Raw genomic sequence first — 24,344 nt, 5'->3', positions numbered from 1 at the left:
TCAGTGTCAACGGAGAATCTTGCAAGTGAGAAATTCAAATTTATTAACCAATGAACGGTCAGTCTTCCACCACACACAAAATATTGATGCCGCTCTTGCCCAGGTTTACGCCCTCTAGGAGTCCTTCGTGGTGAGTCTTCATGTGGATGATGAATCTGGTGAGCACATGAAATAAGTTGTTGCGGTCCTGCAATTGGAAAAAGCAGCTCAAAAAATGATTTTTAAATAGTCAAAGAGAGCACAAAATGAACTCACGTGAACAGACTCGTGAATCTTGTCGTCAGAGATGAAATTGAAGAATGGCTTGATGGGATTTGTGCAGAGAATGGCACACTTGGATTTGTTGCGCACCTCCGCCAGCGTCTCCTTCTGGGACTTCTTGTCTCCCACGATCACGTATCGATCGCTGAACGGCCTTCCGCCGGGCTGCGGCAGCGGCATGAGTTGGCTGTCCAAGTACGTGCAGAAGAGATGGAAGATGATGGCGGAGTCCGTGGGCAGATGTTCATCCCACTTGTGCGTGTTCAGCACAGCGCCGGCATTCCAGCGATAGTCGGCGATGCAAGTGCCGCGCGACAAGTCTCTGATGCGATGCACGAGATACTCTTGATTGGGCGAAACCTCCAGGAAGGGCGTCACGAGTGGCAATGACGGAACACGCATGAGAACAAGCTGATTCTCCGCCGTCTTCCGCAACCTTTCCAACCCCACGCCACCCAGCTGGACATCCGTGAAGCCCATCTCGCGGAAAGCCTTGTCAATGAAGTCCATCTGACTCACGAGAGGCTCCAGAATCGTGCAGGAAATCCACCGCTTGAGATTCGTCACGTAGTGAGACAGCTTTGCCGACGAAACTTTCTTGCCCACTTCGAAGGATCCATTCAGATCGGTGCCCGAGAAGAATCCCACCTCGTCCACAGCGCCTGGCTTCGGGGCAGCAGCTGTGGGCGACAATTGGTAGATGGACATCTTCAGGAGAGCAGAATAGTCATCGAGTTTGTAGTTGTTCCAGAAGGAGTTTATGGAGTTGTTGGCCAGACTGTTCTCAGCATTCTCCTCGAGGAGCGCTCGGGCTTCCTGCAGGGACGTCTCCTTGAGGTAACTCTGCAGAGATTGCTCATCTGTGATCATTTGATCCTTAGCGAAAGTATTCTTGTAGGGCGACACGAAGTTCGCTGAGGTGTTTGGTGAGGAGTTGCTGGTATTCAGTGGTCCACGGGAGCAGTTGAAGGTGCCCTGCAGAGGAGACCCTCGATTGTACGCCCAGCTGCTGGACAGAGCCGTGGTGGAGTCATTGAACGACGAATTCCAACTTAGTCCGGAAACATTCACCGGCGACGACGTGACATCCTGGACTTTCTCCTTAGGCGGCTTCAGGACAAACGACGTGTCGCTCTCCTCGAAGTTCAGCAACTTCCTCTGCTGCTCACTGCCCACGATAGGCGAGAAAGTGTACAGGAAGTAGAGATACCGGCCGAAGTAGTAAATGATGCTCAGCAAGAGAACGCCGGCTGCGGCGTATTCCACGTAGAACCAGCGCGAGAATGCGTCCGGACACTTGTTGGAGAGATCGAAAGTGATGAAGGAGAGAAGAGCCACATTTATAGCGCCCCATTTTAGGGATTCCCTCTTCATTTTCGCCTGCAGATTAATATGCTGACTTTGGATGACAATGGAAGCGTTTGATTTCTCCGGAGATCTGCGAATATTGCTGAAGATTACTATCCAGTTTCTTCTGGAATACTTGCAGCTTACCTTGGAATCATGATTTGATCCTTGGCGTTGCGCAAAATCACTGAAAATTGTGAAAATAAAGGAAATTTACATTTGTAAACATAACCTTCAAATCCACGCTCTTAGGAAAAATCGTTTCTCACCTTTATTAATTAATTTATGAGGAAATATTCTGCACCGAAATATTTAAAAGCCTCCGAAGAAGGATTCACTTCACTCTTGTGCACAATTTCCTGGCCAAATTAGTAAAAAATAAGCCGAGAGCGGGTGTCCGTGAAGCATAAACACACGCTCGCCGATCCGCCGCTTCACTGACAATGGCGCTCTGCTCTTTTCCCGCCTTTCGCAATCCCACATTTTCGCCTCTTGGAATGGGGCGCTTCAGGAGAGCCTAGAAAAACGAGAAAAACTAAAGAAGTTAGAGAAATTACAATCGATCCATCAAGTGTGTAATTCCTGTAAAGGGACGCTTAACATTTTGTTGATGATTCGGATCATTTATTTTTTCGCGAGCGATAATAAAATCCGCAGTTTTATCGATTTCTCGTGAGCAAATGGATTTTGGAATGCCCAGATTGCGGCCAAGGTGGGCAAGAGGGGTAGCAATCGATCGATAAGACTTGTGTTTTGTGACTTTTCCAAACATACCCATCAGTCGGCTTCCGGAAGTGGCTTCATGGGTGTAAATCTGTAGAATCGTGGCAAAGAAAAGTGTTTATAAACAAGTCTGATAATTGATCTAATTTTAGCCTTTCATGGTTTCGTGTAGTTTTGGATTTACCAAGTTTTGTAAGTGTTTGTTTGGTGAATTAAAAAGTGAAAATGACCTGCTTTCTGACTGCAAATAAACCCTCTCATCAAATTCATCCTTCGCAATAGAGACACTGACGCGAAAGAGCACATTTGCTTGGCAAATATTTTCCCGAAGACGTCAGATAATTTATCAGAAGAGCAAATAGAGAGGAGGTGCAAATTATTAATCACCCAGGTGTTAATTGTCCGTTGCATTTGAATGTGGCCCTCTGGTGGCAGGGGCGACGGCTACTCACCACTCGCGATGTCAAACTCCCCACCAAGTGTGAATGTCAGAGGGAAATTTTTGCTTTTCTGTGTGTGGTGCTAAAAGGGACGCGAGAAAAAGTTAAATAGTGAAATATCTAGGAATATTAGTTGAAATTTATGGATGTTGTGTTGTTTATTGGGCAATGGAGTAGACAATTGAGAGGATAATTGTGGTTGAGCGAGAAGGTAAATGCCGCAAAAGCAGTGATGATTGTGTATTTACATAACAGGCTTACCCCCCGATTGCTTGCCACTTGCCTCGCTTTTCGGCTAAAATCTGCCCAATTCTGCCAAGAAGCCACCCAAAAGTGCTTGGACTTGAGACAGAGGATGATAAATGTGCGAGGAAAAGAAGCAAGAAGTCTTGGCAGCGCGGATTTCATCGATTTCTGAGGGCAAATCGTGTGTGATTGACCTGCTTTTCTCCACAAGACCCTCATCCCCTAATGGTGGCTCGTTTTCCACAAAAGTAGAGCATTTTCCAGGAAAAGAGGAGGCTTCTCTCGCCTCAGTGCCGGCCAGAATCCCACGGAGAGCGTGCAGAAATCATCCGTGAGACTCACTTGAGAGCCTCCATTGCGATTTTCTCGCTGACAATCGGTCTGTGAAGCACAAAAGTTTCTGCAAATGTGTTTGCTTGATGGTTTATTTTTAGTGCGTGATCCAAAATGTTAGGCAAAAGGAGCAAAGAGATGACTTCCTCAGCTATTTTCCAACACCCTCGATCTATTTTACACGCTCGATTCTGACTTCTGAGGCGGAGAGGTGTAAAATTGCAAGAGAATTGCGAAATATATTGACCAGCAGAGAAGAGACCTTGTTGGCTGTTGGCAGTTTAGGTCTTTATTTGGATGGATTATATTGGAGTCCGGGAAGGTCAAAGAAAGTAAAAGGCTTTTGTTGATTTATGCGGGGTGTTAAAGATAACGAGAATCAGGTAGATTTGCGAAGAAAGTCACGTGAAGATGCGAAGCAGATGTTGCACTTATCTTGGGAATTTTCCAGGACTTCTCAGGAGACCTGATGAGTGAGTTGCGAGCCTGTCTCGTGACCCGAAAAACACATTGTGTGGGCATTCAAAGAGGCTGCAAGAGGAGGAAATTGAGATATATGCCCTGTTAGATAATCGAGTGAGAGATGCACCTCAAAATAGCCTGTTAAAAATATCAATTGCTCTCTCTATGTGGAAGATTTTCGTGTACAATTGATCCCTAATTCTTCACTCTGGCAGGCTAATTCCCTTTCCCACACTCCTGAGGGATTGCCAAGGGTGCGAAAGGCAGTGCCAGAGGTTTGGAGGTCAGTTTGTGACTGTCTCTCCAGCGTTGCATGAGCTCTGACACGTTTTCGTCACTTTTCCACGGTATTTGAGTGAGTTATCAATCGAGGGGCGCCTTTGTTCTGTATCACAATCATCACCTGCAATCTATTTTGTGGGGGGATTATAAGTGTTTGGGGAGCGAGAATCTAATGAGTTTCTTGTTTTTCGTGTGTCTCCACCAGTTAAGAGCTTAAATCAATGATTCCGGCTGGCCAGGGCGGAAGCAGTGGGCATGGAGGATTTGAAGGAAGCGCACTGAGTCCCCTCACGCAGACGACCATCAAGAAACACCTGCCGGGATTGCCATCCAAGCGTCTCATCCAGTCCGCCACATTTCACGTCGTTCAGAAGCGCGATGCCGAGTGTCTCACAGGTGGGTTGACAAAGGACGAATGACGGAGAGGAGCTACCGCAAGGAAGAGGACACAGAGAGAGTGGCGGGAAAATCAATTGGCGTGCGTGGAAAAAGTTGAATAGACTGGGAGGCTTCATCCCCATCCCACTGGCGACTTGGCGTGACTCCAAATGGCGCAACATTCACGCGGGCGGAAGGGGTTTTTGCGTTAGAGGCGGCAATTGCCAGAAAAATTAATTGCGTAAATGGCCTGAGAGAAAATAACACAGCTCGAATTCACAATGAGAGACAACTTTCTTCACAGGGCATTTTTGCATTTTGTATGCTGATCTTCTGATATCACTTTTTCTGGAGAATACGCGATGTAGAAATTTGTATGTGTCATTTTTCAAAGGAAATGGATGGAGTTGTCAGTGTAATTTATATTATTCCCTCTTGGAAAATGTGTTGCAGATGTAAAGATTCTGTCTCATCGTCAGTAGATGTGATAAATAGACAATTTATTCCACTTGTTTTGATTGAATTTCAATTGATTTCGCTCTCTCTTTCTCTTGTCTTTCAGATCTCTGCAGTTCTGATTGTTTGCCCGAAGTGGAGATATTTTCACTGCTGGAGGAGCAAATTCCCAAGTACAAACTCCGAGCAGACTCACTGACGCAATTCGGTGGATATGAGAATGAAGATTGGTTCATACCTTTTCCGGCACTTCCACAACCAGATGCTGGACTCATTCTGTCGAAGGAAATGTGTCGCGAGGCACTGAATTACTTCTGTAAGTACATTTTATATCTCTTCTTTGATTCTGTCGCCGAAGTTCTGGCGTCACAATTGATTTTATTGGGCGGATTTTGAGGTCGAGTGCGGGAGTGAATAATGGTGAAAACAGCAGAATGATGAGTTATTAATCACAAAGTGTGTGATGGCTTCCATTTTTGAGGTCATCACAGTAATTCTCTGTACAATCTTTATTGCGATTTCTGTTTATCTGTTGAATTTTGTGTTCCTTCATTACAATTCCATGTTACAATTAGTGCTGAGAGTCTAAGTTGGAAATTTATTGACCATTCATATGAGATGGAATGCTATTTATGTATGCATTTCTCTAATTACACTGCATATGAACAGAATCACAGCCGTGTAAAAGATAATCAACGTGAATTTGTGGAGTTTTCCCGAAAAACGATGGAAAATTCCGAGTTCCTCGTGAAGGTGGAAAAGCGTGAATTCATTAATTGGTGACTTCCTCTCATGTTTCTCAACATTTTTGAGCCCTGTTGAGCATTGTTAAACCACTTCAATGCATGATTGAGTGCGATAAGTGAGCAAAATTGCCTTCGTGAAATGATGAATTTTGCACTCAAGATATGTGCGATTTTAACCATGTTTACCAGACGAATCTTCTCTCTGGTTTGGCTTTCTATGCAGAGAGAAAATCATCTTGTTATGAACCTTTTTTTTCTCTCTGCTGGAGTTCTGGCGACACGTAATTTGAGTGTATGAAATTGATTTTTCTTTCCACTCATATGACTTTACTGTACATTAAGAGGCTTTTTAAGAAGTGGGTTTGGGCGGAGCTGTGTTGTGAGCAAATTCTACAATGAATCATTACTATTTTCTCACGAATTTCATTGAGTAAAACGCAATGTAGAAAGGTAATTTTCTCTATGATATCAAACAGCGTGTTGTACATTGAAGTTTATTTGCTGCCTTGATTGAAGTCTTTAGGCCATCGCAATCTATCGATTAGTTTGCGCCAAAGATGAATTAAACTGACCACGCGATTGACCCTCGAGTGTGAGTTTATTCACACTATATAGAAACATTGTTGTTGCAATAAATATTCTCTTTGTCCATAATTTGATTACAGTTTATCTACAACAATTTTATTCATGTGGAGCATAAATTCTCCCTGTGTGTACTCCATCCGGCAATGGTAATCAAAGTGTGACTAATAAATAATATGAATGAATATAAAAAAAAATAACTGAAGAGAGAGAGAAATATCAAATATTCAACGGTAATTCACTTCTAGAAACTTATTTCCATCCGCGAGTGCAAACAAAAATATAGCAAAAGAAGATAATAATAATAAAATGGTAATTTCGCAAAGAGAGTGACTTTCAAAATTAAATAAAAAAAAATGTAATCTTCTGCCAATTAAGCTTCCTGAGATGAAAATGAACATCAATTCACAATTGAATAATTTTGGTATGATTTGCAAAGCATATTTGTGCTATCGCGTGATCATTGGTTATTTGAGTTTTTTACTCCTTTTTGTGTGTGTGATATGGAGAAATATATAATAGACATGTTTTTTTCCCTATTTACTTCACCTTGTGACGAATTGGCATTCGTGAGAGATGAATTAGTTGTGTTGCAAATCAATGCGTTGAGGGAGAAGAATTTGTCGGAATGATCTTCACTTTACTGGGCCACAGTGTGCGAAATATGGGAACATGTTCTCCTTTTGCGCCATGCAACACTTGAACATTTCTGCAAATGATTTTTCTCTGCGCTGAGATTTATCTCTTGTTTGTTTTCCTATATTGAACTTCACTCGTGTGAAGCACTTGAGAAGAATTCGGTGACGTAAATGATCGTATTTTCGACCAGCGCAGAGACTTTTTTCTTTCTCTTGATATCTAGTTTGATCTGCCGAGAGAGAGAAAAGAATATCAGAAATATAACAAGCCAGAGTTTATTCTCGCAGACCACCTGCAATTTCTCAGCGATGTAAAATTAGAATGTCATTAAGAATTTATGGCAGAGAATGGAGACAGTGTTCGACATTTCGTGTATTTTGTTGACTAGAATAATTTCATTTTACTTTCTAAATGGCTTTTTTAGGCGAAGGTCGACGGTATTAATAATCGAGGGAAGATAAAGAAACAGAAAAGGAAAGATTTGAATTTTAGCAGTCGCATAGAAATGATTTCGCTTATCAATTCAGTTTGGTTTATCAAGAAGCACTCAAACTGGGAACTTTCGGTGAATCATTAAGAGTATTCACTGTGAGATTTTAATGGAGTTAAAAGCTTTTAAAAATAAAACAAATCGAATAAAAATGAAGAGAGCGAAGATGTAGTTAAAATTCCTCTTCCTTCAGTTTCAAAGTCACGATCTGAAGATTAACTCTTTGGATTAGTAAAAGGTTGCTTCCTCAAATTATGCAATGCATCAATTTACATTTCTCCAAAGTGTTTTGCACCATTTTTTTTTCTTCACCTTCCCATCAATAACAGGATTAATCATAAATATCATTCGTGAGCATCGTTACAATTTCTCTTATTTTTTATCGGGTAAAAAAATTGCTTTTTCTCGTTCACGTCTGTCATCTAAATTGGACATCTTCTGCCAAAAAACCCGCTGGAGAGCGACTTGAATGTGTGAAAACCTTTCTTTTTGTTCGCTTAACAAGTTCGTGATTGAAATGAAAGAAAAAGAGTTTTGTGTCACGTAATCTCTTTAAATAACCTCTTGGCGGTTTTCCATTTTCATTGTCAAAATATATCGTGTTTTTTCTATCCACTAATTGCACAATATTTCACAGGCAATGCATTTTTCACTGCAACGTTTAGCGCCCAAGTCGCTGTCCCCTCGGCTTTCTTTTGGGAGGGAGAATAAAAATGGTGTGTGGATCAATTTTGCGACAGCGTGTCTGTTGGATGGCAAAAGCTAGCTAGGGAAGTAGGACAGAACTTTTCAGATACGTACAGAGGTCATAGGTCACTTTTAGTGCCTTTTTATCTCTGGCTTTTAGCTGAAAAATACGAGTGTGTTTTGGGCCATTTACTGCTGAAGTTTCTGTCTGTATTTGTGTGTGTGTTTAAGTTGGAATAGTGCCAACGATTTCCAGAAAACTTTGGCTTCTCAAGTCACAGAATTTTCTCAGTGTTTCTCCTTCACTCATCCTATCTTGTGGGTGAATTTTCTCTACTCCAACTGCGTCGCTTTCTTTTGGCCTTTTGTTATCTTTTTGGGCTGATTCTTTAGCGTTTCTTTTTGTGGTGGGGAAATCAATAAATTGAATGTTTTATTGCAACTGCGATCATGATTACAATTTGTCGGGTGCGATTGTGAGTGAATATATTCAATGGAATAATTCATTTGCGGTCCTTCTGAAAGGTGTCAAGAAATGAGTAAAGCTACCAAAAAAATGATTCTGGTCTCAACATTTATTGTTGCTGTGCGATAAGCCAACGTGCAAGCGCTGATTAGATTGTTTTTATTTATAAAAGTGGTTCTAAGTCCTCTTGATTAATCCTACAGAATTTCACTTCTTTTTCAGCCGGTGGCAATTTTATCTGCAGAGTGTTTTTTTTCTGTTGAGACCTCTGCATTTTATGACTTTACAATTTCATGAAATAATAATTCGATGGGCAGCGCACACATATAGATTGGGTGTGAGAGAAATGAGAGAGAAAAGAAGGGAAGGAAAAGAGGCGCGATTATCGAGTCTGAAAATACTTTTGTAGGCACTTGCGTTGTGTGTTAGTATTGACTGAACCGCTGTGAGTGCCGGACGTACGTAACATGTTTGTTAATAATATTTAATAATTATTTATAGGCAGTCCGATGAAACTACACATTTTTATTGTGTGTCTAGAGAGAGAATGTGAGTGATTTTCGGGCGTTGAGATGACACAATTGAAGAGTGTTTTGTAAATTGTGGAAATTTATATTCATGTGGGAGAGAAAAGTATGACAATCTGTCGAATAATGTGAGTGAGGTTAAAAAGTTAAATGATGATGATGAATTCGTTGTGTGATATATGAAGAATCATATAAATCAATATTTTATACCGGTTTACCAATATAAACTGTTTATTGTGACGTGTCGAAAAAAAAAAAGAAATTAATGTGAGAATATGTAATTTTTCGCCGTTAGTGCAATATAATCGGGGTTTTTCTTTCCATTGGCGAGTTAAGAGAGAGAAAAAACACACAAGAAGTTACAAATTGAAAGCACGAGTTCTTTTTTTTCATATCTGTAATTGCAAATGAAGAAAAATATATGAGTTGGATATTAAATTAAATTAATTGTAATTGGGAGAGTTGGTAAATTCTGTTCGAATTGTATTAAAAGCAAATAATAATTACTTGGTGTGATAAAGTGTGTCGAGACAGAGAAAATTACAGCATTTTCTCTCCCACCTTTTGGGCTGAGATGTGTACTTGAGATAATTGAAGAAAAAATGTAGTTTTAATGTTCTGCAGAAGCTAAGAAAGTACTCAATTGGATCTCGATTTAGACATGGATAACTTTCACAGGGTGTGGTAATTGTTGTACACTTTTATGTGAATTCTGTCTAAAGTTTAATCAGCAATCGTCCTTTATTCCTTTCAATTCTTTGAGCGCTTTCCACTTTGTAAGAAAAGGGAGTTTTCTGTTAGAAAAATAACACAATATTGAATCTAATTGATATCTTTTGCACAGAAAATTGGGCTCACTCTGTAATGATAGAGGATTTTCCTCTATAGTATTTAATTTATGAATAAATTACTATTCATTTTATATTACATACATATATAGCAGAATGAACCATAATTGAGTAATACATTTGAAGGGAAAAATCACGCAATTTTCCACTCAATATTTCAATTGAATGATTTTTTCAAAGAGTGAATTAATTACACATACCAAAGAGAGGAGAACTCTGCACTTCAGTCTTATCTCGCTTCTTTTCTTCTACTTTTCGTCACGTCGCTTCAATATAATGATTTTTTGTGCTGATATAATATATAATTCTTCATCTTATCACATTTCGATAGTGAATCGCATGAATTTTCACAGAGTGGCGAAGCGTGAGTAGAGCGCGGAAAAGGATACAAAGTGTGTGGGGAAAGTGGTGTTAAAAATAGCCAAAAACGCCAGTGATGACGAATGCTTGTGACCGAGTGACTCGTGGAAGAAGAAAAGAAGAAGAATGGCAAGTTACCGAGGTGGAGGAAGTGTTGCCAAGGAATGTGCGGAGGAGATCGCTGTAGATCGCGGTAGTGACTATAAGGGTGGCCTGTTAAGTGACTATGAGGAGGAGAAGTGTGGCGAGAAGAGACAGAAACCCAAATCCATTCCATTTGACTCGAGCTGTGGCTTCGGGAACACAATCAAGGTTCTCACGCAGAGTGTCTCGTCGCCGAGGCGCGAAGATCTCGTGCTGCCCGCGTTCCTTCACTCCATTAGCGAGGAGTCTGACGTCCAAGAGGATCTCGCGCCGATTCCCACTGAGCTGGAATTGGAACTTGAGGCCACGACAAGGATTCGCGAGCTCGCAAACACGCCGGAGAATCACTCGCTCAGGGATTTTCTCAGTAATTTCTGCTCGCACAGAGATCTCGCGGAGAATCCCGTGATTCCGGCTGGCGAACAGCACAGTGATCAGTGTGGTGGTGAAGATGTCCTGAGGACTGAGGGCGAACGCCCGGACTATTTGTATCACATTGCCAAAGAGCCCACGGGAAATCTCTACCTTCGTGTTATCAAGCATTTAAGAGACGATAGAGGTAATTTTTCCGGCTATATTTCATTCGTTTTTTTTTGCAAGTATGTGGAAATGGTTACTGATATCATTGTCTAAATGCACACTTCACTTGGAGTGGATGAGATTCTAGTGCTTGATAAAGTTTTTAGCACTAAGGCATAGGATGAGGATTTCACAGCAGAAATCTCAGTAGTAAGGAAATTTCAAGTGGGCGGGGCATCTGAATAGGCGGAGCTTCACATTAAACCGCCCAAAAATCGAATATAAAGCTCAACAAAATCTTTATCATCTATTTTTACAAGCGAAAACAATTCTGAATGCAACATGTTGAAAAATTCTTAGAGGCTTTGTGTTCAGATAACGTTCAGAATCACAAAACTATGAAACTAATCATCATCATGACTGCCAATTTGAGATGATTGTGACAAATTTAATGAATGAAATGCTTCCAATTCTTGGCATTAGCTGGCAATTTTACAAATGACAAAATGTTGTTACGAAACATCCCCATTATTTAGCTGTATAGTATATCAAATTACTCTGCGTTTGTGTACATCATCGATTAATTTTGCGAGTATCTCAGGGATCTGCATTAGCAAGATTGTATAGAATACAGCGTGAGTAAATAGTGTTGGATTAATTGGCGAAAAATGTAGCATTTGTAGAGACTGATAAGGCTATTTTCAGCGAATAGTTTATGTAACAATTCGAGCTCATGTGCTTTTTACATGAAATACGCGCGTGTTTGCGGCTCTCACATTTTCACCACTGTGACTCGCGGCGATGGAGTGGTGAGAATGGTGTGTGCGGCAAACTTCGCGTCGTGCATATGCGCATGTTTGGTTGTCAGTTGGTGAAATGTCACGGAACTGTCTGGACGGCGAAGGTTGAGAGGAGGCCCCAAAAATAAAGTGATTTTGTGCAGAAAATCCACCGAAAACAGAAGATTTCGATTGAAATAGTGCATTGGCAGTATATTGAGTGCATGATGAGGCATTTGCTGTGCTGTTGGGGACATGAGTAGTTGGTGAAAAAGTGGATGGAAAAGCGCACTTGTGCGTAGTTGGAAGGAGAGCGCGCGTGTGGTGGAATTGACAAAGCCAAATATTTTTGCAAAAATTCTTCACACTTCTTTTCACAAAAAAGCTTTTTGCTTCTTTTCACCAGGTATATTTTTGTTCATTTCTACGATCTATTTATGGTAATTGGTGTGCTGAATGTGCCTAAGCATTTTTTGTCCGATTTACTTTGCTGCTGCGAGAATTGTTTTTCATGCGGGGCGCGAGAGACAGACAGTTGAAGAGAGGGGAAAAGTTCCATTTAGATCACGAGACTCGGAGTGAATTACAAATTCACTTTTTCGTGAAAAGAGCACGTCACTGTTCAATGACGTACGGCAATTAATGAGAAACAGCAATTTCCTCTGGTTATAGTTAATGAACCAACAGTAGAAATCCATGATTGTGAATTTTGAGGGTCACAAGAAATCTATGGTTAATTGGTAATCAATTTTCGGAAGAGGGAAAATCAGTCGGATTAGCCGGGAAAATCTTCAAACACTTCTCGGGAATTCTTAGTAGATAAATTGAGTGAAAAGCTGCCAAAAGAAGCGACACAAAAAGATTCAAATCTCATGAGAATTTATGCTTTTTTATCATTCATGTTTTCCTCATTTTCAACTTACTAAAATCTCTTTAATTACAGTCTCTTTGGGTGGACAGAAGAATATTTCGCGTGACTAGAGAATAACAACACAAATTAACTGAGAATTCTAGTCATTTATTTACCCAAAAGAAGTTGAAATAGAGAGAATTCTCATGCGAATAAGGAATTTCATGCTGGGAGAGACGTAAAAGGCAGAAGAATGCCTTTGACTTAGCAATTTCTCACCTTTTGGAGATTGGCAGAAAGTCGTCGGCATGTGATGAATAATTGAGTAGAAATTTCCTTTTTACCACTCAATTGGATTACAATTCACTTTTTTTCACACTTTTCTGTATGAAATTTTGGGTTGAAAATGAGTGTATTTTTAGCTTGAGAGTTCACAATTTCAGTGATCCATAAGGAATTGCATTAATTTTTCCTATTTATAATGATTAAAGTATAAGGAGAATTAGAAAAAGAAAACAGAAAAATATTGGTTTTTGCGATTGACGAATAATGCTTATTGTGAACACTTAAAAAGACATTTAACATTTGTAGTTTTCATGCAATAATTGAGGCTCTCTCTTAAGTTGTTTATTGTCGGCATGAGAAGGAAGTTTTCCGCTCAAACGACACCCGGAGAAAAATGAAATGTTTGTTAATTAAACAAATATACGACAATATTTGTGTGATAATGGGCAGTGAGTGGTGCCTTGCGTTTTCCCTTAAATACAATATTTGCTGTTGTCTGTTTGGTTTCTCAGGAGGGTAAATGAGGGAACAGGTAGATTGGAGAGAAAGAAGATGAGCTTCTCCTTTCCCTAGTAAATTTGTGTGGGTAATTTCCACCAAGCTTAAGCCACTCCTTGTAAAAGATAATGCACAAGGCTGCAAGTTGATTGCTGTTTGTCACGCAGATGCACTAAATTTGACTCTGTTGCATTTTAAGACTCTAATTTACGTGAGATTTTCTAAGAAGAATCATTCGCTTTTAGAGCAAGTCTACAGATTAGTTACTTTATTTAATGCTTATCAAGAAATGTGAAAAAAGCAAAGTTTTTCACACTTGATTGTTCTGCTAATCAACACACAATTTTTCCTCTTTTTTCTCACTTGAGAGTTTCTTCTGATTGACACTAAACCACTTTTTTGAAACAAAATGTTCGATGAAGTATGAATATTATAATAGTAAAATGAAAATCATAAAATCCAGCATATTTCATCACTAGAATGGATATTTGTAATGAATGTTTGAAATGATTTTTAAAAGAAGGCAAATATTGCAGATTTCTTCTCAACGATTTCTCAAATTTAAAAATATTTGTGCAAATGGCTTGCGTATAATAATATATTTTTGCGTGTGATCATTGGGAAGGAAATTGCAAAGAAAGAAAGAAATATGTTCGCCAATGAACTTGGCAAGAGATTTCTTCTCTTTGAAAAATTTATCGATTTGCTGTTTTTTTTTGCAATTCAACCATGGATATTTTTATCCACAAATATCCACCAATGACCTGATTCCACTCGAATGTTATATCCTCATTTTGTTGTCTGTTCTGTGACATGCAGAGAGTGAGATTTGCCATCGCCGAGGGTGTGCAAAACAATTGGCTGGATATTGTAGGAAAAAGAGCATCGCGAAGAGAGGTTGAACTCTGTGGTATTTGACTCAGTTAATCGTGTGAATTGCTCTGAGTTGGTTGTGATTCTGTGTCGATTTGTGAGATCACGTAATTTCAAATGGAGGAGGCACTTTGCTTTGGGTGAAGAAAGAGTGTGTTTTCTTTGGGCGCAAAAGCTCTGCTGCTGCTGTAATAGTTTTTCAAGGTGTTGCTGTGTGTGCCTTTGGTGTATTTGTGCAACTTTTATTATACGTATTTTTTCATTTAGTACACGCTTGATCGATATTTTCACAATTTTATTACATAAAAAAAAACACAACAAGTGAGCAACAGTGCAAGAAAAGGAGAAGACGAAGAAGAAGAAAAAAAATAAATAAAAATTAGCGCTACTTTTTCCATCATTTTGCACACTCTTATTCTTTTCTGCCTGTTTTCAATCAGAAAGTCCAGAAATTGTGTTGAAGAATGTAATTTGCTTGATATGAAATTGTTTTAATAATGCAAGAGGGGGAAGTTGAGAACCATTAAAGGAGGTAAAAAATAAATAAATAAATCTAGGCAAGATAAATCACTGTTTGGTTGACGGGATGAGTGAAGATGATGATGATTGTCATGTTGATGGTGAAGTTAATTTCCGTTGGTTGGCGGAAAGGCCAAGAAAGGCAGTGAATGGTGAAGAAATGTGTGATGGTTTGGAAATTTCATTAAATGATGAATTAGCAGAGTCACTGGATGAGTGTGATTCAGGTGCAAATTTTGGCATATCCAAGAACTGTGAGACAATTCGATGTGCTAAGCAGAGACAGAGTGTCTTCCGAGTGCATGCCATATCGCGAGAAGATTCTTATGATGCTGTGGGAAGTCGCAGGCGCAACAATGAAGACTGTAACAGTACAAATATCAGCCATAATTGTGAACTATCATCATCGCCACTCAATGGTCATTTATACTATCAAGAATTCAAGGAATCATTTTTACTAACTGACTCAGAGTGTGAACAACTCTTTTCCAAAGGTTAGCCCCACAGAGAGACATAAGGAGTATTTTCTTCATCACCCTCTGCATTATCTTGTGACGTGCTTGATCTTAATTTTCACATTTTCTGTTTTTCTTTCGACTGTTGATTGAGAATATTTACACATCTCTTTTGTTGACCTTCTCAGTTAAGTGTCTCCCTCGCGCCTTCACAATATATATTGTTTGCGGTGAAGCGAGTGTTAAATGAGGGACAAAAAAAGAAGAAGAGATGTGGAAAAAAGTAGTAGGAAAGCTGGGTGTTTATTAGTGAATGATGTAAAGAAGATGTGCGCATATTGGGGTGAATGGGAGGCAAATGAACAAATAAAAAGTCAATGGCATTGGATGGCATTTTACCCAGCATCTTCGCTTCTAATCTCTAGAGAAATAGAGAGGAAAATGACGAAGAAGAAGCATTGCACTCTCAGGAGGTGTATTTAAAGCGCCAATTTCTTTTAATAGACCATTAGATTGAGAGTTAATTGTAGATGAGGAGAGTTAGTCTGACTATACGAGATAATTTGCACGTGAAATTCACTCAATTGTATTATATAACACATTCTAGCTCGTCTCATCAAATTCATCATTCAATTGTATGAAGTAAATCTCACGCGCATTCATTCATTCTGGGTATATTCATTTCTGCATAAAAGGTGCTTTTAGCATATTTTGCGTGGGCATAGAAATTTCCTCTAACCCAGTAATGTGATATTTTGCAATGGATTTTGTGTGAGAAGACAAGAAAAAGACATGAATTATAGAGAAATTCCTTATATGAATTTTTCCTCAATTCACATTTGTGGAATGTTGTATGTAAATTTTCTGTTGAGTTCTGTTAAAGGTCTCGTTTAGTAAAATTAATATGCAAGAGCGTGGAAAAACCTTCATGGTGAGAGATCTTCTTGAACGTCTGTTAACCCATTATGAGTTGAATGTTCTGTAACTATCACATCAATATATAGATATTAATGTGCGTCCGGAGCTTTGCTGGGTTAATGTTGTTAACATGAAAAACCACAAAATAATTTTCATGGCTAAAACTGACTCGTTTTCACTCGAAGTTATGTCATTTATCTTGTGTTTGTCTCAGTGATAATTCACGGGGAAAAAATTCAGAGAATCTTCCACATGTTGTGCCTCAAGTTTAATCACATTTTTCACACTGCTGATAAGAGAGACTTCATCTTCGTCAGATATTCTACTCTATATTTTCAGTTTCAAGTCATGAGTTGTGTCATGAGAAGAGAAGAAAATCCTCAGGCTCTGGTTTGAATTAATGCAGAAATCGTGCCAAAGCCATTCTCCATCTGTGTGACTCATTTCCAATTTAAGACTTCTCTTCTCAGTCAGAGATTCTCTGAGCGCCTAAGTAATATTTTCTCAGCAATTATGAAGAAAATGTTGCTCTTTTTAGCGGCTTTTTAGGTGAAATTTTTCACATTATTCGCTAATAATGCGCACAAGTTTGCAATTTTGGGAGTGGTTTTTGGGGGGTGACTTTTTGGGTTGATATTTAGACAAGAATTACACTCTATTGATGTGTCACAAAAATAGTGTTGTTATGTAATGTAGCTCAATAATTGCGGTATCAGTGAAATTCCCACGAGGAGAGTGTGACGAGAGAAGAGCGTGTGCAAAGGGGGTCAAACACGGTGAGGTGAATATTCACGAAAATGTTCTGAGTCTGCGCGAGGAAAAAGGATCCATATTGCATGGATATTGCTGAAAAATATTGAGTTTACGTCATAACTATCTGGGAGGAAGTGTGAAAAATTTGAAAAATTCGCGGATTTCCGGCAAGAAATCGACAAAAAATCAGTTTTAAAGTCTCTTTGTTGATTCCTACGGTCATAGGAGGGTAAAATAGGGGTTTTTGAAGGCAACATAAGAGTTAATTTATAGTGTTTCACATGCCAGACAGACTTTCTGCATCAGAGGCAGATAAAGAGGTTTTCCGGGATGCGTAGAATCTTTGGGAGGAGTAGCTAATGGTGTTTTTCTCTGCTCTCTCTGTCTTGCAGTTCTCTCGGGAAATCGTGTTAGCCAAATGAGCCGCACATACGATGACATTGAGGCCATCACAGGATTGCTGGAAGAGAAGCAGAAGGATCTAGAGTTGACGGTGCACATTGGGAATCAGCTGTTGGCACAGAACAATCGTCTGGAGTCGCGTGTGGCTGAGCTGGAGACGGAGGTGAAGACGGTGAATGAGAATCTGTCGCAGTTGTCACATGAGCTTCACCAGAAGAATGAACTCCTGGCCGTGCTCACGAGTGACTGTGATGAGTGTGGCAGTGAAAATGCATCACCCAGTGCGGCCAAGTCAATAAATCTGGATCTGCTGCAGAAGAAGATTGGCACGTTGGAGGAGGAGAATCGACAGTTGCGCATGGAGACGGCCGAGATTGCCAGGGAGTTCGATGAGGCGGAGGAGCAGGAGAGACGCCTCGTGGCGGATATCACACAGCAATTGTCCAGCACAAATACCCAATTCGAGGGGGTGAATCTGGAGTTGGAGCGCTACAAGGAGGAGAATAGGCTGCAACATGAGCAGATAATGAGTTTGACGGCGCGTCTGGCGGACGCGGAGATGCGATTGCATCAGATCACCACGGAGAATGAGGAGCAATCATCACTGCTGTGCATCACCAAAGAGAATCAGAATCTGTTGGCGGGAGAATTGGCGGAATTCAAGACGCGCTACCAAGAAGTGTTGGCATTGCTGCACGAGACGCAAGAGCAGCTGAAGAAGGTGCAAAAGCGTCCGGCGGTGAGGAGTTCTCTCATTCCCGGCATGGGAATCCCTCAGGTTGACTCACTGCAGTCGGAATTGATGGAGTCATCGCTGTATTCAGACAATAGCCTGGATTCGGGCATCGCGTCGGAGCGTGGAGGCACAGCTGGTGGCACGACGCCGGTGTTCAAGAAGGTGTTCGAGACGGTGAAGTGCGCCTCGAAGAGCAGCAGTCAGGATTCATCGAGCACAGTGTCGAACTTGGGGGCGATGTCCATCACTTCGCTCACGTCACAGCCGCGAATGTCATCATTCGCGAGTGTGTCGACGGTGCCCAAGACGACCAAGTCTTCTACACTTGTGGCCTATCCCACATTCGATAGCTCCATGGGTGCCCGGACGCAGTCCCGGGAGAGTCTCATCTCTGACTCGGACGACAGCTATCCGGCGCCATCGGGAGCTGGAGTGCCCGGTGTGCCGGGGGCGAAGGATCTCGAGGCGGCTCTGAAGCGTCTCACGCCGTCTGAGGTGCTGGCCAGGCGGGCGATGCTGTCACATGCGCCGGCGGGCACGTACAGCTATGACGAGATGGGATCGGGAATTCCGCTGGGCTACAGAACACCGGACAGTATCATGAGCACAGGATCGTCGGGCATGTCGCTGCATCATCCCTCGTGGCGCTTGCCGGAGAAGCTGAAGATTGTGAAGCCTATGGAGGGATCTCAGACGCTACATCACTGGTCACGATTGGCCACGCCAACGCTCAGTGGTCTCCTGGAGGACAGACCTGGCGTGAAGATCCGCGGCGGCAGAGAACTGGACGAACTTGGTTTGCAGGTGAGTTTTTCTTTTTAACTTCCTTCCAGTTTAATTAGCCGCCAGTTGATTGAGTGAAGTATAAAATATTGGTGGTTATGTTAATTGAGGAAGAGATTACAATAATTTCCACTTTTGTGCTTCTAATTCTGAATGAAAGGCCAATTTATCGTGCATTTAACTCGGGGGAGAACGGCAATCATTGCAATTAAAATCAATTTTCTGGCCAAGTGATGGTGTTGAGGCATTAGAAGTGATTGTGTGCTGCAATTGAGCGGCCAGACTTTTCTCGACAAGTGCAATCTCAATTTCTCCGTCTCTCGCTGCAGACTTACTCGCTGTCGGACGTGGAGGAGGACGCTGAGGAGCATCCGGGCAAGAGATTCCAAGCGTCTGGCTGCATCTACACGTACACAAACAGCACTGTGATGCATCCGGACGATGGCACGACGCTGAGCTTCAGCATGCCACAATCACAGATGACATCTCAAGTGGCGTCTGAGTGCAATTCACGACAATCCACGGCGCCGCCGACGCCGCGTCACAGTCTCTCGCGTCGGAACTCGTGTTCGACGTTCTCCGTGAATTTGGGCTTGGCCTCCATGCTCAATGAGCGCGGCATCAAGGCAGTGACCCCGAGCGCCCTCAACACACCCGCTGGCCCCAATTTCTCCCCCACAGTCACTCCTTGCAACAGTCCAGGTGAGTGTGGCCATCGCTTTTTCGGCTGGTCTTTCACGAAAATATGATTATCGGTCACGCTAGCGGCTTTTCGGCTGCATTATCGCTGCCTCGTGTGCATAATTTATTGCAGAGTGGTTGGGAAAAAAAGCAATTTTCAGAACATCAACTGCAGCTCACTTCCCATTAAATTTGTCTATTTGCTGCTTTGAACAAATTGATGGAAATTGTGTTTTCTTATGATGTTCTGCAACATAAAATTATATAAATTGAATTCAGGTATCTTCTTTGATGACTATCTCATTCGATATACTTTTGCTGTTTGTTTTGTTTGGGTTTAATTGAATTTGAGAAAATGCTCTATATATTTTACAGAAAATTACATATAAAATGTAATGAGGTTTTTGGAGAGAGAAGGAGAGAAAGTCCTATTATGTAGAGCAATGATGGAAATATTTGTATAATTGAATTAGAGACTTTGATAAGATGTTTTTATTGGAGGTTTCTCGAAACCACCAATTGAGGCAACAAAATAATGAAAAGGGCGGAACACACTTTCATCTTATCTGTGCTAATCAGCCTTTTCTTGAAGTTAAGTGGCAAGAAGAGTTACTAATTCTCGTTTTCTTTCTTTCTCTTTTGGCTTTGTGTCTTGCAGAAGGATCTCCAACACGTTCACTGTCGCCAGATCCGTCCTTTTCGGGTTTCCTGTCTTCGGGTGCGGACATTCTGCGGCGCAAGCTCATCGGCCATGTGGAGCCGCAGCCGGTGGAGCGTCCGTCGCGCATGAGTGTTCACAATAAGATCAGCCTGTCGCGCCTGGAGCGCCGAGCGCTGCGCTCAATCAAGCTGCTGGAGAAGGTGGAGAGTCTGGGACTGGACAATGTGGTGGGCACGGGTCAACAGATGCGTGGCATCAGTCCGCTGGCGGTGCATGGAACGGCCACATCTCTCTACCACTCCAGGTCGCGCAATGCCAGCCCAATGGCGCAGCTGACGAGCCTGAAGAACCTGCAGGGACGCGGCGAGGGAGCGCTGCTCAGCAATGATGCCATCAAGGCGATTCTGATGAAGGGCGGCAGCGGCGCGGTGCGAAAGGAGGGCGGCGGCAGCGAGGCGAGCAGCAGCAGCGTGGCGTCGAGTTCGAGTGTTGAGGACACAATGGGTGATCGATCGGACGTGTCAGACGCGTCGGGGACGATGGGGATGCCCGCCAGGCCGGGCACGGGTGCTATTGAGACGCGCGTGAAGCAGATGCAGCGCCAGAAGTCGCGAAGGAGTCTCATCAGCGCCGCTGGCGGTGGACAGAGGCCCGATTTGGGCACAGTGGGCAGCAGTGGGGGTAGGATGAGGAGGGATTTGGGGCGTGTAGCGGCGCCCAAGGAGCCAGAGAGGGAGGAGCAGCAGAAGCAGGCGTCGCAGGGATTCGTCGGCACGATCAGTTCATTGCTATTCGGACGCAAGGGTGGCTTGCTGTAAAAGTGCTTTGCGATGGGGCGGCAAGACAGTCACTCGAGGCTGTGTTTCACACTCTACTTTCTTCAGTCCCTCTTTTCAGTTCTTTTTTCTTTCTCTTCTATTATCCTTTTTTCTGGATTTTCTCTAGTTGTTGATTCGTAAAATGGTCGGAGTGTGGATATATGTTTTTCTCAGGACTATTTTTGTAGGATTTTCCCCCAGTTTGATTTGACGTAGGATTTAACATTCCACATTTTTCTTTCTCTTTCATCCCTCTGGCTGATTGATATTCTTTTGATTATTAGTTTATAAGGAAATTTAGAGAGAGAGAGTGACACCCTTTTATAATTTTGAAATATTATGATATTTTTTCTTTTCGTGCAAAGAGAGGAGAAGTGAAAGAATGTTGGATGATGAGCTGGAAAGGACCATTTTATGATCGACTTTGCGCTTTGTATTCAGAGTATGCTAATATTTAGCTTCTTGTGTTTTCATTTTCTTCTTTTCTTTGAATCATCGAACATTTTGTATTAGAAGAGCGACAATTTGTTTAATATCATTTGGCAGAACAGATGAGGCGCTGTGTTTGTTGAATTAGCCAAGAAAGGTGGGCAAAGAAAAACATGTATTTTGAATGAAATATGTTAAAATTGATATTTCTGACAGAAGAGAGAAGTCGCGAAAGTGAATTTTGACAGAAAAGTGAGAAAAAACTTAAACAAAGAAATGAAAGCCTAGAATGTAAGACAAACAGTTGTTAGACAGTTTAGGAGTTTCTTCAATAATCTTTATCGGATGAAGAACCATGATAGAAAAAGTATCCACTGATCACACAATATTTAGAGATTTATTTGCCTCTCCCCGTTTGTTCTTGAACAAGAGAATGTGATTGAAGAGGACTCTATCTATATATATATATATATATAATTATTTTGAAAAAAAGAAGCAATTTTATTTATGAACGAAACTAGTATTTTTTTTTATTAGTATGACTTTCTCCCCAGCAATGGAAAGTGTGTGTGTAAATAAATAGAGAGAGAAACAGATTTTGCGAAGACACTTCTGCAGGACGATTATCGTTCTGTGGAAGTGTTGAGGAGGTGACAAAGAAAATCGCGTTTATTTGAAGATTTGCCCTTATAATTTATACATATATTTTTGTATGACGCTGGAAGGAGAAAACATTAGAAAGAGTTCTTCTGAAGTTATATTGTGAGATATGATAAATATAGACATTGTATGAGATATATCGTTATTTTGAAATAATAAATGATAGCTTAAGACATCACTGAAATGAGAGTTCTTTCACTTATCAGGACACGCCCAATGGAATGCCCCGCCCATTTGTGTATTGGCCAGGATATTGCGACAAAGTGTGTCTTTGATAAATTTGGATTTCGCGCCGTTCTTCATCTGGCAATCTGACACTCACACACTCAACCACGTGTGTTTTCTATGATTTTGATAAGTAAACAGAGCAAACTGAGGTGCACAAGATTATGGAAGTTGTGAAAGTCAAGGAAGAGGATAATTCCATCGATTTATCCATTGTGAAGGAAGAATACTGCATTCAGGAAGTGGAGAATTCATGGATGAAAAGCGAGTGAGTGTGAATTGCTGCAAACATAAAGGTGTTTTGGTTTGACACTGCATTTTTCCTCCCAGACTTGAAGATGCTGATTTCCCTGATGTTAAGAATGTTAAACAGGAGGAAATTCACAAATCCCAGTCAGATAAGACGAAGACAAGGAGCACACACAAGTGTCCTTACTGTCAGACGCTCTTCACATCTCCGCATGCCAGGAATCACCACATCAAGACGTGCGTCTTGGCGCAGCATCGGAAATTGAGTTGTTCTGCGGAGAAGAAATTCGGCTACTCGCCAGAGATGATGCGAGTGGCTTTGAAAGCCATCGACGATGGGATGCCCGTGACGACGGCTGCCAAGCACTTCCAGATTCCTCGCTCGACTCTGCGCAACAAGATCACCGGCAAATCCCCGATGGAGACTCCCGGACACAGAGGCTATCACAGCGCTCTGGGCAGGGAGACAGAGGATGAGATCGTGCGATGGGTGCTCTCTGTCGCCAGCGCAGGATTCCCAGTCACCAAAGATGGTCTGCAGACGACAGCGGAGAAGATCATCCTCAGCGGCTCAGTGTTCAAACCGGATGAATTCAAGAACACCAGACCGTCGAAGAGATGGTTTTACAGTTTCCTACAAAGGCATCCGGAAGTGGGCCAGAAAAGGGCGGAATACGCCAAGAGGGCGCGATGGAGTGCGTCTCAGAGGAAGCTCAAAAAGTGGTTCGGCGATGTCGAAGGACAATTGGGTGAAAATGCGGATGTCTTGCGCCATCCGGAGAGAATCTTCTGTCTGGACGATTTTCCTATCTGTCTTGCGCCCACGGGAAAATTAATCATCTCCTCGACGAATCGCAATGTTTTTGTGGAATCTTCCAAGTGTGACAAAGACATTATCACGACTCTGTTCGTCGTGAGAGCGACTGGTGAATTTGCTCCTCCGCTGACGGTCTTTAAGAGTGAAGAAATGCCATCCGAAGCTGAGAAGTTTGCTCCTCTAAACTGGCGGATTGGAAGCACGGAATCCGGCTTGATGCAGGCATCGGCATTCTATGAGTACATGGAGAAGGATTTCCTGCCATTTCTGCACCAAGAGGAAATCGGGAAGCCTGTTGTGGTGTTCCTGGACGGCAGAAATTCTCATCTCACCATGCATTTGAGCAAATTGTGCAGTGACTGCGGAATAATCCTTATTGCGCTCTGTCCGAATGCGACAGATTTGCTGCAGCCTCTCGATGGGGCAGTTTTCCAGCCACTTAAATCCACCTGGCGCAGTCTCAAGAGGGAATGGAGAGCCACTCATGGTCGGGAAGTTGGCAAATTTGATATCCCGGATCTTCTTAACACTTTCATCTCAGACAATCAAATATCTAGTGATGTGAGATCAGGATTTGTAACGACAGGGCTCTTTCCTTTCGACTCCAACGCTGTGGATTACTCTAAAGTCCCTAAAATCACACAGAAGAGCGGCTTTTCAGACGATCAGGCTGATTTGCCCGAACAGAACTTCAGCGAGGAAGACATTCAGAGGATTAAAACTTACGTAGAATCGAAGATTGATCCTAATATCGTGAGCAGATTTGAGAATACACGAAAAAATGGTCAAGAATGGAGTGGAGAAGCTAATAAGGAAGCGCTTTTCAGATTGTGGAACGACATAGTCAACGATTTGGAAGGATTTTCCTCGAGAAAATCTCCCTTAAGAGACCAAAAAGTAGTGGAAAATTCCCTCAAAGAGGACGTTCGATGGCCAAATGAGGCGAAAAAGCGGAAAATGGAACAAGTTTCCTAATTTACAAATCAATAAATATTCTGAAAGGCCAAAATGAGTATT

General features: G+C 41.8%; 4 protein-coding genes across 20 annotated transcripts in view; 2 read left to right on the top strand and 2 right to left on the bottom strand.

Annotated features, from left to right (window-relative positions):
* The window catches only part of LOC132261153 (arf-GAP with coiled-coil, ANK repeat and PH domain-containing protein 2), a 292,140-nt gene that overhangs the window by 258,160 nt on the left and 9,636 nt on the right, over positions 1-24,344 (bottom strand). The gene's annotated exons all lie outside the window — the stretch shown is intronic.
* On the bottom strand, positions 26-3,373 carry LOC132260709 (transmembrane protein 209). Its single transcript, XM_059759015.1, has 3 exons — positions 3,360-3,373; positions 256-1,795; positions 26-187 (listed from the first exon to the last, which is right to left on the bottom strand). Exons 1-3 carry the CDS (start codon positions 3,371-3,373, stop codon positions 59-61), a joined length of 1,683 nt encoding a protein of 560 aa, XP_059614998.1. The 3' UTR covers positions 26-58.
* LOC132261151 (trafficking kinesin-binding protein milt) lies at positions 2,808-22,220 on the top strand. 14 transcript variants are annotated; one of them, XM_059759752.1, is made up of 6 exons: positions 2,808-2,982; positions 4,300-4,490; positions 5,035-5,244; positions 17,259-18,808; positions 19,117-19,489; positions 20,127-22,220. In XM_059759752.1, the coding sequence occupies exons 2-6, from the start codon at positions 4,316-4,318 to the stop codon at positions 20,945-20,947; spliced, it is 3,129 nt and encodes a 1,042-aa protein (XP_059615735.1). In that variant the 5' UTR covers positions 2,808-2,982; positions 4,300-4,315; the 3' UTR covers positions 20,948-22,220. The 14 variants fall into 14 exon arrangements, with proteins under 14 accessions (XP_059615735.1, XP_059615734.1, XP_059615729.1 ...); XM_059759751.1 differs by lacking the exons at positions 2,808-2,982; positions 4,300-4,490; positions 5,035-5,244 and adding exons at positions 8,362-8,390; positions 10,267-10,976; XM_059759746.1 differs by lacking the exons at positions 2,808-2,982; positions 4,300-4,490; positions 5,035-5,244 and adding exons at positions 8,736-9,087; positions 10,267-10,976.
* LOC132260703 (uncharacterized) lies at positions 22,388-24,328 on the top strand. The gene is made up of 2 exons (XM_059759007.1): positions 22,388-22,529; positions 22,592-24,328. Exons 1-2 carry the CDS (start codon positions 22,426-22,428, stop codon positions 24,300-24,302), a joined length of 1,815 nt encoding a protein of 604 aa, XP_059614990.1. The 5' UTR covers positions 22,388-22,425; the 3' UTR covers positions 24,303-24,328.

Source organism: Phlebotomus argentipes, unplaced genomic scaffold (assembly GCF_947086385.1).
Source record: "Phlebotomus argentipes unplaced genomic scaffold, Phlebotomus argentipes genome assembly scaffold_18, whole genome shotgun sequence".
NCBI lineage: Eukaryota > Metazoa > Arthropoda > Insecta > Diptera > Psychodidae > Phlebotomus > Phlebotomus argentipes.
Note: the sequence above shows the minus strand (reverse complement) of the source record. Positions and strands in the feature narration are given on the sequence as shown.

What these genes read in the sequence shown, in the direction of transcription:
- LOC132261151 (XM_059759751.1), top strand. Translation starts at nt 10,400, where the DNA reads ATGGCAAGTTACCGAGGTGGAGGAAGTGTTGCCAAGGAATGTGCGGAG. An exon ending in TGGACGAACTTGGTTTGCAG is followed by an intron (nt 18,809 to 19,116) that starts GTGAGTTTTTCT and finishes CTCTCGCTGCAG; the next exon opens with ACTTACTCGCTGTCGGACGT. An exon ending in CACTCCTTGCAACAGTCCAG is followed by an intron (nt 19,490 to 20,126) that starts GTGAGTGTGGCC and finishes TGTGTCTTGCAG; the next exon opens with AAGGATCTCCAACACGTTCA.
- LOC132260709 (XM_059759015.1), bottom strand. An exon ending in AGATTCACGAGTCTGTTCAC is followed by an intron (nt 188 to 255) that starts GTGAGTTCATTT and finishes TTCCAATTGCAG; the next exon opens with GACCGCAACAACTTATTTCA.
- LOC132260703 (XM_059759007.1), top strand. Translation starts at nt 22,426, where the DNA reads ATGGAAGTTGTGAAAGTCAAGGAAGAGGATAATTCCATCGATTTATCC. An exon ending in AATTCATGGATGAAAAGCGA is followed by an intron (nt 22,530 to 22,591) that starts GTGAGTGTGAAT and finishes TTTTCCTCCCAG; the next exon opens with ACTTGAAGATGCTGATTTCC.